At 36.8% G+C, this 12,567-nt stretch overlaps 1 protein-coding gene across 3 annotated transcripts in view; it reads left to right on the plus strand.

Annotated features, from left to right (window-relative positions):
• Positions 1-6,819, plus strand: part of LOC116841080 — a 7,217-nt gene extending 398 nt beyond the window's left edge. For 2 of the 3 annotated variants that reach the window (XM_032808600.1, XM_032808601.1), the window contains exons 2-6: positions 106-644; positions 1,730-1,963; positions 3,793-4,122; positions 4,436-4,717; positions 4,952-6,819. In XM_032808600.1, coding sequence (XP_032664491.1) covers positions 604-644; positions 1,730-1,963; positions 3,793-4,122; positions 4,436-4,717; positions 4,952-5,144 — 1,080 coding nt within the window. In that variant the 5' untranslated portion in view covers positions 106-603 and the 3' untranslated portion in view covers positions 5,145-6,819. The remainder of the gene's footprint in view (positions 1-105; positions 645-1,729; positions 1,964-3,792; positions 4,123-4,435; positions 4,718-4,951) is intronic. The other variant, XM_032808602.1, reaches the window with a different exon arrangement.
• Positions 6,820-12,567: the final 5,748 nt, after the last annotated feature.

Raw genomic sequence — 12,567 nt, forward strand, 5'->3', positions numbered from 1 at the left:
TGTATATATATATATATATATATATATATATATATATATATATATATATATATATATATATATATATATATACGTATATATATGTGTGTGTGTTCGCTTGTGTAGTGCATTTAAGAAGGAACAAAAATAAAAACAAACACCCAAATAGAGAGAGAGACAAAGCGAGCGAAAGTAAAGACTACGAGACATTCGAAGATTTGAGCCAAACAATCACGTGACTTAACCGTTCGCCGATTTACCGTTTGTCCTTTGCCCTGTCCTTTCGCGTTTTCAACTGGCGCGATATCTTATCTGTATCCAATTGTGACGTTGCAGTTTTACTCCACATTGATAGCGCTTTTTATCCGTCGAGAAATCTCAGTCATACAAAGATTATTTTTACTGATTTAAAAAAAATTTCAAAAAAATTATTATATATGTCGCTACTTTTCGCAATAAAAAGACACAATCGTGAATGAAAAAGCATAAACTTAATAAATGAGAGATTACGAAAAGCTCTACGAGCTCTTTCTTCAATTTGACGTCGACGTTATGTGAGCGGCAAAGGAACAGACATATGGCATTACTCGAATCCATCGTGCTCCAAGATCCAGAAAGTTTTATATGTCGGAATCTTGGACCGTACAGATGAGTGTATCAAAGAGGTACGTTCAATATTCACTTGGTGCAGTTTCGAAGAGTTGAGATTTTCTCGACTTACGAAACGTAATAATAGGACGTATTAAAAAGTAGTAGATACACAAAATCAAACTGCCTCCAATTTAAATACAAGAAGTTTAAATACACGAAGAAAGTTTAAATACTTCCGACCTTGGCTTGAAATTCGCAACAGTTGTATCATATTCGTGATATAAGAAACATATGAGACATATTCCAATATGATTCGAAAATTTTTTTTCGGCGATAATCAAACGAAAACTATCATTCGCGACTTTTCCTTTTTGTGACATTAAATATGGTAGTGTTTATGAATGTCGCGTTGAAATTGCGTCAAGTCAAATGTTTTCCAAATTAAATAACTATCCACAGAGCAGGACAGAACGATAAGACTTTGTTATTTGATAACATATGTAAAATTTGAATGGTGAGAAGTGCTTCGTATTTTTTCGTGACAATTCATAATTAAAAAATTGTTAGCATCTTGAAGAGAATCAGAAAGAAAAACGATTTTCTATATTGATCAAAGTATAAAGTGTGAAATTATAATTTTGGAGAGTTTCGTGACATATCGCGCATATATATACATGAGTATTACATTTGTATGTTGATAGTGTGTGTTGATGCTGTAATTTAATTGCCAGAGCGTTTCGTTAAATAAATTGTATAGCTGAAAGTCCCTTACCCTACTCGCAAAGAGGCATTTTTCTTAAACTTTTAACATTCTATCGGCTTTACTCTTATTAGCAAAGCTTTGAATGATTTACTCGAATGATTCAATTTCACTACGAACATTCTTTAGCTCTATCGACATTTATGATGCAGTGTATACAAAACGAATTACCACATGTATGTGTACAAATTAGCGTCTTATTAAATAATTTTTTTATATTTTTAAAGTAAGAGAAAAAATATCGAGGATATGTTCGATGCCAATATATTTTTCCAGAGCCTCACGGGAAATTTGTCTTGTTACTAATGCATATAAAAGCGCGATTTCTCCCTGTGACATGTAATATAAATATATTACGCAAATGGACCGAATGTCACGCTTGAGGACTTTTTCGCACAGGTACTTGATGCTACTACTGCTGTTAGCATTAGGATTGATTCTTACGCAACCGTGTGTCGGAGCTTCGCCACGAGAAGGTACATATTTCGCACGATCGACGAACGTTTCATCCAAATTCATCGGAACATCTTCCAGTCAGAATATATCGGTCATCAGGATCTTGTCAGATGGACGATTGGAACGAATCATTCGGTGGCCTGGAGTCTGCGCCAAAGAGACTGTCGTTAATTGGGGGTGGGCATAATTGTCTCTATATTTCGATACAGAATTGATTTAGGTAACTATAAGCGTAGGCACATTAAACGTTCTGATTCGTATCTAAAAACGAAAATAAATAATGTTTAAAAATTATGTTTGCTGTATGTTATATATATATATATATATATATATATATATATATATATATATATACACATATATAATTGGAAAAAAGAGGGAGAGTGAGATGTGGAAACATACTAGCGGAAAAATGAAACAGTAAGAAAAAGTATCAAATGTCTAATAACACTTTTGTTCTGAAGAAAAGAGTTCTTTGTGCAAACAAGAGTTTAAGTAAAGTATTATTAAATATCATTTTCACCAGGGGAGAGAAGGAGGGAGAGAAAATTTGCATACGAATCTATTCAATGGCACATTACACAGACACATACACACACATTTTCCCTTTTCTCATACGTTTACACGCTTCAAGCGAAACATCGAATAAACAAATAAACAGCTTTGTCACTTCGAATGGGGCAATCGGTCGCGCAAATCGGCCAGATTATTTGGAAATAGTACGCATATGCGCATCTCTTCGAAATCGGCAAAGTTACTTATGAATTTCAGATTTACATATGAATAGTTCTTTCTCGAAGGACCAGTCCCGAATGTTATCGTAGCGAGCAAAACAAATAGGAACAACCTCTTGTCTATCCTCTTTACCAGAATAACATTTTCTCGGATATATAGGCAAATCTCTCTTCCTATCCCTTCCGTTCTGCTCCGGTGTAGCCAGGGAGGATCGAAGCTCGGGAACTCGGTTGGCGAGCGAGAAAACAAAGCCGCCTTTCACTATTGCCAATATACGTGGGAGCTTGGCTGCTACGTATACATTTATAGCGCCGGTTAGCTCTTTCAAATGCCATCCATCGTTCCGAAGAACGTGTGATACAGCCTCTGTGTAAAACGGCCTCTGTGAATCCTTGTCAGCCGTACTAAGTTTTGCATACAAACACAATTATAACGCTGTATTGGCGTTTGTATTAAATATATAAACGAAGATGGACGCATAAAAACGAATGTGATTTGATTCTTCCTTCATTATTTCGCCGACTGTGCAAAGCTTACGAAAGACACGAAAAGCGTCTTTTCCTTTGTTTGACATATGTATACATAAATACACACACACACGCACACAATATAGATTGAGAAATGAAAAAAGGGAGCATAGGAGAGCATTCGTTGACACATAACCACAAAGCCAACCGAGCTCTTAAGCCGAAAAGCGACGAGTCGAGTAAGCAAGGATTAGGTTCTGCGAACGAACGCTGACGAGCGAATGTCTCTCTCGCGGAAGCCTCTACGTAGGGACAGGATTGGCCCCTTGCGCGCGCCGGACCTAAACCCTAAACCTAAACCGATATCACCGTCCCGTTTTAGCCTCCTAGGTGGGACTCATCTGCCGATGCTCTCACGAGGATACCACAGAATACCACAACCACGAAGCGTCACTTTGCACTTAAACGTGGGGCGAAAGCTCTTTTACCGTCGTAAGAGATCCCGATTCGACGTGTCGGGTGAATAATTTATTACGACGTGAAATCATTTTCATACTTTACCGCACGACCTCTAATACGTTACGCTGACAAAAACGCGTTAAGAAGAAAGACTGACATAAATTGAAAAAAAAAAAAACAAAAAATGTATCGACGCTACTTGTTGAATATTACGCGGAACGTCGATCCCGCGAGTGAAAATGATGTATCTGATCGATTCGTCCGTAATCGTACGTGATGTAAAACACTACGACGCGACATATGCATGAAAGTAAGACTACAATAATGCTTATCCTCCCGATGTAGAGACAGGAACGTAACACTGCGACAAGTTTGGCTTGAAAAGTCAAGCAGAAAGCTGCAATTGATACACACCGGTGAAACTCTGGCCGATTGCATCGACGAGAGGCTTGTACCGTGGGACGACAGCGAGTGTTTACCTAGCTCCCGCAACGTCTATTACTACGAGTACGGTGACGGTGACAAAGTGTCGATCGAGGTGTTCCAACTAGACAAGGATGCTTCGAGGATACCCCATGACCTCCTCTGGCTGTTGTCGACGTCGGAGCTCGATCGTTGGTGCTATCGTGCGAGAATGCGTGTACGAGGTCGAGTCGTGGGATTACGTCGACATAGGTAGGAGTATATATATTCCCGCGCCGATATTCTCTCGACCACTCTCCAGAGTGAGATGACGATCGATGGCTGTCATTTCGTCCTAAACTCTCCTTCCTCTCGCTTCTTTGTACACGTTTGTACACAAACAATTGCGAATCAATCTCGCGAATTTGTGGCTATCTGTGGCTACTAGAAGGGAAAACGGCTTGGTTCTCCTCCAATTCAGTTGAAAATATCGTAGAGAATAGTGGTTGTGTGAAGGCTTGATAGCAGCCCACGTAAACCCAGAGCCGTTCCTATTAAAAGATAACTTGTTTTGTAATACATACAGGAAATACGCGAGATCGACAAACGATCGAAACTATCGAAAGCAAAGTCGGGGCCAAAGTCGGAGCCGGAATCGAAGAGATCTATTCATGATGCCAGGGACGCAATGGTGCGGCCGCGGTCACCGTGCTACTAAATACACCAATCTAGGCGGCTTTGGCGTAGCTGACGCCTGTTGCCGAAAACACGACACAGCTTGTCCTGTTTTCATACCGGCGTTCGAAACGCGTTACGGTTTTTTCAATTGGGGAATTTCGAGCATGATGCATTGCGCCTGCGACGAACGGTGAGTAGCGAATCGATCGATCGCGTTCGGCAGGAAATCGAGATATATATAAAGTGCGTTCGGGGAGCTTGCTATTAGCGCTATTCAGCGCTACCGTGTCATTCTATCCTTGTTATATATCTAAGGAGCGATAAAGATAGAAGAATACGGTAGCGTTAGTAGCGTGCTCCCCAAATGCATCCATAGTATATCGCATTCGCACTGACCCCCTTCCTATCCGTTTGCTGCTTACAGATTCCGTACGTGTTTGAAGATGGCTGGGACTGCATCGGCGGATTTCATAGGCAAAATCTTCTTCGACGTGCTCCAAACTAAATGTTTCATTTTGAAAACGCACAAGATATGCTTGCAACGAAATCAGAAGAACAATTGCGTGCGTCACGAATATCGAAAGCAAGCCTATATACGAGATAACGTTCCTTATTAAATCAAAGATGCGTATAGTATCTTCTTCCGGAGATGTATGTCAATAGCAATTCTCAGGGATGTATTTTAATTTGTGGTATACTAGTGAATATGTTAAGGAGAAGGAGAAAGCGAAAGAAAAGATGCGACGGCAATTATTCAATCGTCATGCTATATCATCGAAAGTGCAATCTTACGATGATTGCTAATGCATTGTAATCTTCTCGACATATAAGCTCGGGTAATACCTACGTCGGTACGTTGATGTGTTCTTACACGCACACACGTACTCTCTCTCTCTCTCTCTCTCTCTCTCTCTCTCTCTCTCTCTCTCTCTCTCTCTCTATCTCTCTCTCTCTCTCTCTCTTTATTTTTTCGATCAAGTTAGAAACCCATCAAATAGTCACGATTGCGAGCCATAGGCTTGTATAGTAACGTATCGATTTTATGACAATGGTTGGATGACAATGATTTAATCTAGGTGTAAACAGTGATCTTCCATTATATTCTTACTCGATGGATAAAAGCATAGTAAAAGTATTAATATTTTTTTCTAAATCCTTCCTCTCCTCATCCGTTGCAATCGTGACGTCTTGTGTGCTATCATTTCGGCTTCCGTCATAACTGATACAAGTTCAACCAATGCAATATAGCGCGCAAGCGAGCTCGTGAATAGTGCCTCGCAATCGTGACCATTTGATACGCTCCTGACTCGATCAGAAGAAGCGTGTACAAACGTATATCCATACATATGTACGACAATACATATGTACGGCTATATATATGTCTTACAACTTACATTTATTCATGTAACGTTTATTCAAATATCTTTTCTGTAAATTTGCGTCTCTCTGCACATTTTTCTTCCATTTGTAAAGCTAAAGGTAATTCAACATGTCCGACAAAAGGTCGACAAAAATCGAAAACTTAACTGAAATTATCTTTTCAAGCAGTTATCAGTAACGAAAGAGTAAACGACGCAACTTATGATCGCTTTTAATGAGCCACGCTCAGATAAATTGATATTTCTCGTTTGCTCTGAAATAGATTTCTAAAGCATGATCTGTGCGTAAGAGAATCATCGAAAAAAAATTTACGGTTTGCGAAAAGTAACTACACTTCTCATACAGAACAAATATTCGAAATACATCTCATGGATATCCTATAAATATCGCGATATCTATAGGATATCCATAAGATGTATTTTGGATATTTGTTCTGTATGAGTTTATAAATATATTATAAAAATGATTTTCGTTCGTACACTTTCTCGTCCCTAATGTCTAGCCGCAAAAAGCTATACGACGTAAGTATCGACGAGCTTTATATGTATCATTTAGAACTATAATATTTGAATTTGATCGAATTTGTTAATCTTTAGATATCGTTAGTGTATCTTCTAGTTAAATAGTACTAGCTACAATAGCTATTATAAAAGATATCTGCTCTACGTATCTTTTCATAACGTTTTATATTATATTAGAGAAGCAATAGATTGGTGGCTATTTCAAGTTTCCGTTTGTTAATGTATCGGATATCTAATTTTTCATTAAACCGTTATTTATAGAATACGCGTGAAACAATCTCGCGGATATCGAACATATCAAGGAAATCCCTGATTATCGATAAATGATCGCTATATGTATTCACATTACTACACGCAAGTTGCATATAAAATAAAATTTAAATAGATATAATCCATGATTTCTTTTCCGCTAAAATTTATATACCGACGAAACGACGCGTCCTGATTTTTTTTTTAACAATGAAGTGAGAGCATAACTCACTAATAATATATATTTATATTAGCGGACTGTTTAGAGATAAATCGCTCAATTCCTCAAACACACAATCTGTAGTCAATTTTTTCTTACTGAAGAATATCAAATCAAATACTATATCTCTTTTCAGGTTCTTAATTTCGATTTAATTTTCAAAATTTAAAAGTGCGATACTTGTATATCATATATTTCTCTATATTCTAAAATATTTTTAGAAAAGGACCTATATAGCACCAAAGTCAATGTTGTTACTAAAATGTTGCTATAATACCTCAGTAAATTAAATTTTCTTTTGCATAAGAATACAATGTTGTAATTATCTCTATCGCATGATAATGGAAAGTAGCATGTGAAATAACTAAAACGTTAGCTCAAGATTAAGTAGTTCTATTGGGAGTATGCATTAATTTTAAGGGATTTTTTGGTAAAAATAAGGCTTTATTGTGAAAAAATGGTTACAAATTGATCATTCAAAATATTGTCCATCGCTAGCCACTACTTTTTCCCATCTTTCTGGTAATAGGTGAATTCCACGTCGAAAGAACGACACATCTTTTGAGGCTATCCATGAATCAACCCATTTTTTGGTATCCTCATAAGCGCTGCTCAGACAGGCCATGAATCATCCATCGAAATAGGTGGTAATCGGAAGGAGCAATATCTGGAGAATACGGCAGGTGTGGTAGGATATCCCAGTTAAGCGCTTCTAACGTTTCCTTGACCGGTTTCGTAACATGTGGCCGAGTATTGTGTTGGAAAATTACTTTGTCGTGTCTTTTCGCGTAATCTGGTCGTTTTTGCCTCAATGCTCGGCTCAATTACATCAACTGTTATTGGTAGCGTTCCCCAGTGATGGTTTCGTTAGATTGGAGCAGCTCATAATACACTACAACCAGCTGATCCCACCAAATACAGAGCATAAGCTTAGCGCCATGAATAATCGGTCGATGTTGATGGTTCGCCTGGCCTGCACCATGATTTTTTGCACTTTGGATTATCGTAGCGTATCCATTTTCATCATCCGTCACGATACGATGCAAAAAACTTTTTCTTCTGTGTCTCTGAAGCAACAATTCACAGGTCATTTTGCGCCTTTCGACGTCCCTCGGCTTCAACTCGTACGGCACCCAATTTCCTTTGAATCATTCCAATAGTCTTCAAACGTCTGGAAATCGTTGATCGATCAACATTTAATGATTCTGCAAGTTCTTCTTGCGTTTGACTCGGGTCTTGATCGAGTAAAGCTTCCACTTCCTCATCTTCAAACTTTTTCGGCTGGCCTGGACGTTCCTTGTCTTCCGTGTCAAAATCACCTTTTTTATAACGTCGAAACCAGTACTTACATATTGAAATCGATGGAGTATAATCACCATAAGCTTCCGACAGCATTCGTTGACTTTCAGCAGCACTTTTCTTCAAATAAAAACAATAAAGCAAAGCTTCCCGCAAATTGCGTTTTGTTGGCACAAAATTCGACATATTCAATGCTTAAAAAACGATGTTGTTTTTCATTTTACACTTCGGCAAAATGACACATACTGAAAACTAAAGCCACATGATGGTGCTTTGACATGAAGGTAGCAACAATATGGCCCGATGCGATATAGTACTAATTACGCCATCTCTTGAAAATCCTTTAAAATTAATGCACACTCCCAATATTTTGACAAATATTGAAATGACATTAATTTAATCACGCGAAACAACCTTTAATTAACCATGAAAACTTTGTATTAATATGCTCGGATTTAAGATTCCCGGAAAAAAAAGTTCATATATATATATATATATATATATATATATATATATATTAGGTTGGTGCAAATAAAATGGCCATTTTCAGTATTTTGAATTTCCCACCCCTATAGATTACTTTTCTTTCTTACAGAGGGCGGTATATGTATATTGTGTGAAAAGTACATGATCCATATGTGATTTAGTGCACATAACTTTCTTTCTATATTGTACTGTTAGTCATAGAAGTTTGCATTAACGCGTGATGGAAAATAAAGAAATTCGTATAATTTACTTGTACGAGTTCAAACTTGGTCATACTGCAGCCGAGACAACGCGTAACATTAATACTGCATTTGATGAAGGTACTGTAAGTGAAAGAACGACGAGTAAGGTTATGATTAGACTCTTTGTAAGAACTCTAGTTTTATAATATCGTTATAGCGATCCTTGCATATATTAAAATATCACATTTTATATACGAGAAACACCTAAAATATAATTTTACATTTGTGTATAAAAATATTGCACAACTGAAATTTAATGCAAACATTAGACTTCTTATATAACATGTTATATTAAAGTTATGTTGCTGTTATATTGTTGATGTAACTTAACCAGTAAATAACATAATAACATAACAGTTTTATAATATAGTTATATCGCAGTTATAAAGGAAATTAAGTAACCTCAATATTAATAGTGTATAACAGCAGTTATATTACATGTTACTCCTGTGTTATATTACAGTTATGTTCTGTGTTTGCTGGGAACGAAGTTGGTATATATTATATATAGTCAGCATATTTATATAGGTTATAACCTATAGGCTACTCTTTGTATCTTATTTATTTATATTAAATTAATTAATTTTTTTGTCTTATGTATTTTTTCTTTTTTTAACAAATACATCGCTGCAACTACAGCAGCTATATATCGTCTTCGAACTTTACCTATAATCGCCACTGTACATCTATAATATTTTATATACTCCATATCTCGATTATAACACTCTATTTTTATACTTATTGCAGTTTATACAGGAGGTTAAACGTGGTGAATAGGATATGGGCAACAGCGAACAGCATTATAACGCTGTTTTGAACTATGCTGAAGTGGGGATAAAACGCTAGCTTTTATTCGCTCCATGAAAAGGATACAGGTGATAGCGAACAGCTTTTAAACGCTGCTTTGAACAACGATGGAGTGGGGTGAAACGCCAGCTTTTATTCGCTGCGTAAAATCGCACACAAATTGACATAACTGCATATGCATAGCATAAGACCGTATGTACCAATGAGCATCGAGTATTAAGTCGCCATATTGGTGTTCGATGCTTAATATTCGATGCTCATTGGTCCATACGATCTTATGCTATGCATATGCAGTTATGTCAATTTGTGTGCGATAGCCCTTACGCTCGCAACGCCTCGAACAACAAAGATAGAATAGCTCTCGGCGTTGGGAGCGTTAAGGGGAATGCTAGAGTCGATGACGAACTCGAACAATCGATAATACAGAAACGATCGTTACTGGCCTGGTTTACATCGTGCACTTGATACGCGTACTAAATAGTAATTTTCTATTAGATAATCTTAATATTAACAATGCATATCAACAGCAACACATTTAATCAATACAATACGTTTTCTTGATGAGTATTATACCAGCTTAATATACCATTGTTTATATATATCGTCGATATTAAGATTATCTAATAGAAAGTTACTATTTAATACGCGTATCAAGTGCACGATGTAAACCAAGCCACTAACATAATCACGCTATCCTTTTCGTATTTCTTGTATATACAGAACTTACATGAAAGTGTGTTGCTTTGTTTTACCATATTCAACGGAAAACTTAACCATATATGTGTAGAAATCTTTCTGCAAACGTTTTCGATATTTTTAAGCTTCCAAATACAGATGCAAAGGTAGAGCAATGTTCTTCAAATTTTCCTATTTGGAGCATCCACATTTTCGGTATGCACAAGCTGCGGAGCTTTTGGATTAGGCAAATATTACGCTAAATGCCAGCTTGAGATTTTACATTAAAATTGTTTTGTTCGTTTTTGTCACATATCGAGCAATGTTTCTATTTATTTTTGCACGTATTTTCATTGCGTAAAAACATTTATAATTCTGTGTAACCAATACGACGTAAACTTTATAGAAAAATGTCAGTGTTCTGTCGGTAAAGTTTTCAGTTTTCCCCTTAAGTGGATCAAACTAACCAACTGTAATGCCGGTATTCATAGTTGGGTCTTATTTTTAAGACTGCCTTAAGTTCATCTTCAGATACTCCATAGCCAATGAAATGATCCGTTCATCATCTGAAGATAAACTTAAGACGGCCTTAAATATAAGATCTGACTATGAATACCGGTCTAAGACCGATATTATATTAATCCGATACTTAATCCGATCTTATATTTAAGATCATTTTAAGTACTGCGTTCAGGGCAGCGATCATATAACTTTTCCCCTAGGGCGGAAAGATGAAAAGTGAAAAGTTTCACGTGAACTCGTAATCACGTAACTCGACGAAACGTGGAAACGTGAAACTTTTCACGTGAACTTGTTAGCCATAAAATGTGCTGGCGGAAAAGTGAAAATCTAGTAACATGATGAATGCGGAATATATTATGCTACTGCTGTGATGAAATACATGAAACATAACAATTTTAAGGTTATAGCGTTGTTTTTAAGGTTAATATGTTCTAGCCGATGGATATAGCTGATTTGGCTGATATTAAAATCATATAAGAACCATGTTTAGTAATTTGTGCTTTTCACGCATAGAGTTACTTGGGCTGCGTTCCGAAATTCACTGCCAGTACTGAAATTCTATAGTTCATGTCACGTATACTATAGAATTTCAGCACTGGCAGTGAATTTCGGAACGCAGCCTTGATTGCGTGAACAATGAAAAAGTTTAATAAAATCGATAGAGCGAAAAGTGAAAAGTGAAAAGTTCCGCTCGAAGTTACGTGATCGCTGCCCAGGGCTGCGTTCAGATTTCCTATCCGGATGAATTCTATTACTAGAAGTGTTATAGTATATGTAACACATACTATATTGTTTCTAATAATAGAGTGCACCCGAGTAGAGAATTTGAACACAACCCTGTCTTAAGATGTCATGAACCAATCACAGAGTCGTATTTGCTTCTTAAGCATTACTTACGACAGTCTTGAAATAAGATTAGACAATGGCTTGGTTTACATCGTGCATTTGATACGCGTACTATATAGTAACTTTCTATTAAATAATCTTAATATTGACAATGCATATCAATGACGCATTCAATCGATACAATAAGTCTTCTTGATCAATATTATACCAGCTTAATATACCGTTATTTATATACATCGTCGATATTAAGATTATCTAATAGAAAGTTACTATTTAATACGCGTATCAAGTGCACGATGTAAACCATGCCTATGAATACCGGCCTAAAGCCCGTATCAGACAGTGGTTGCGTTCGCTTTGGACGCTTATGCGCTGTAAGCGTCATTCTATCTTCTTCCCGTATGTAATGAGCGATAAAGATAGAATGACGCTTACAGCGCGTAAGCGCCCAAAGCGAACGCAGTCTATAGATTAGGATTGAGATTGAATTAATAAGTGGCCAATCAGAGCAAAGTTCACCAAACTTGAGCTTAGTGAATTTTGCTCTGATTGGCTAAATTTCAATTCAATCTCAATTCTAATCTATAGTCTGATACGGGCTTAAGAGACGGAAATAACGAAAGCAGGCATATATTAGGTGGTAAACTTAGTTCCTGCGGCTCACAGTTAGATGACGTTAGTTGTAGGTGTAATTTATTTTGACATCTGAAACTGGCTGCATTTTAGAGGTTAGACATTTGTCAATAAAATTCAGTGCGAAGAGATTCATTTAAGCGAGCAGTGCTATTTTTTC

This window comes from Odontomachus brunneus, unplaced genomic scaffold (genome assembly GCF_010583005.1).
Source record: "Odontomachus brunneus isolate Ranch 3 - 2012 unplaced genomic scaffold, Obru_v1 Obru_scaffold_013, whole genome shotgun sequence".
Lineage (NCBI taxonomy): Eukaryota > Metazoa > Arthropoda > Insecta > Hymenoptera > Formicidae > Odontomachus > Odontomachus brunneus.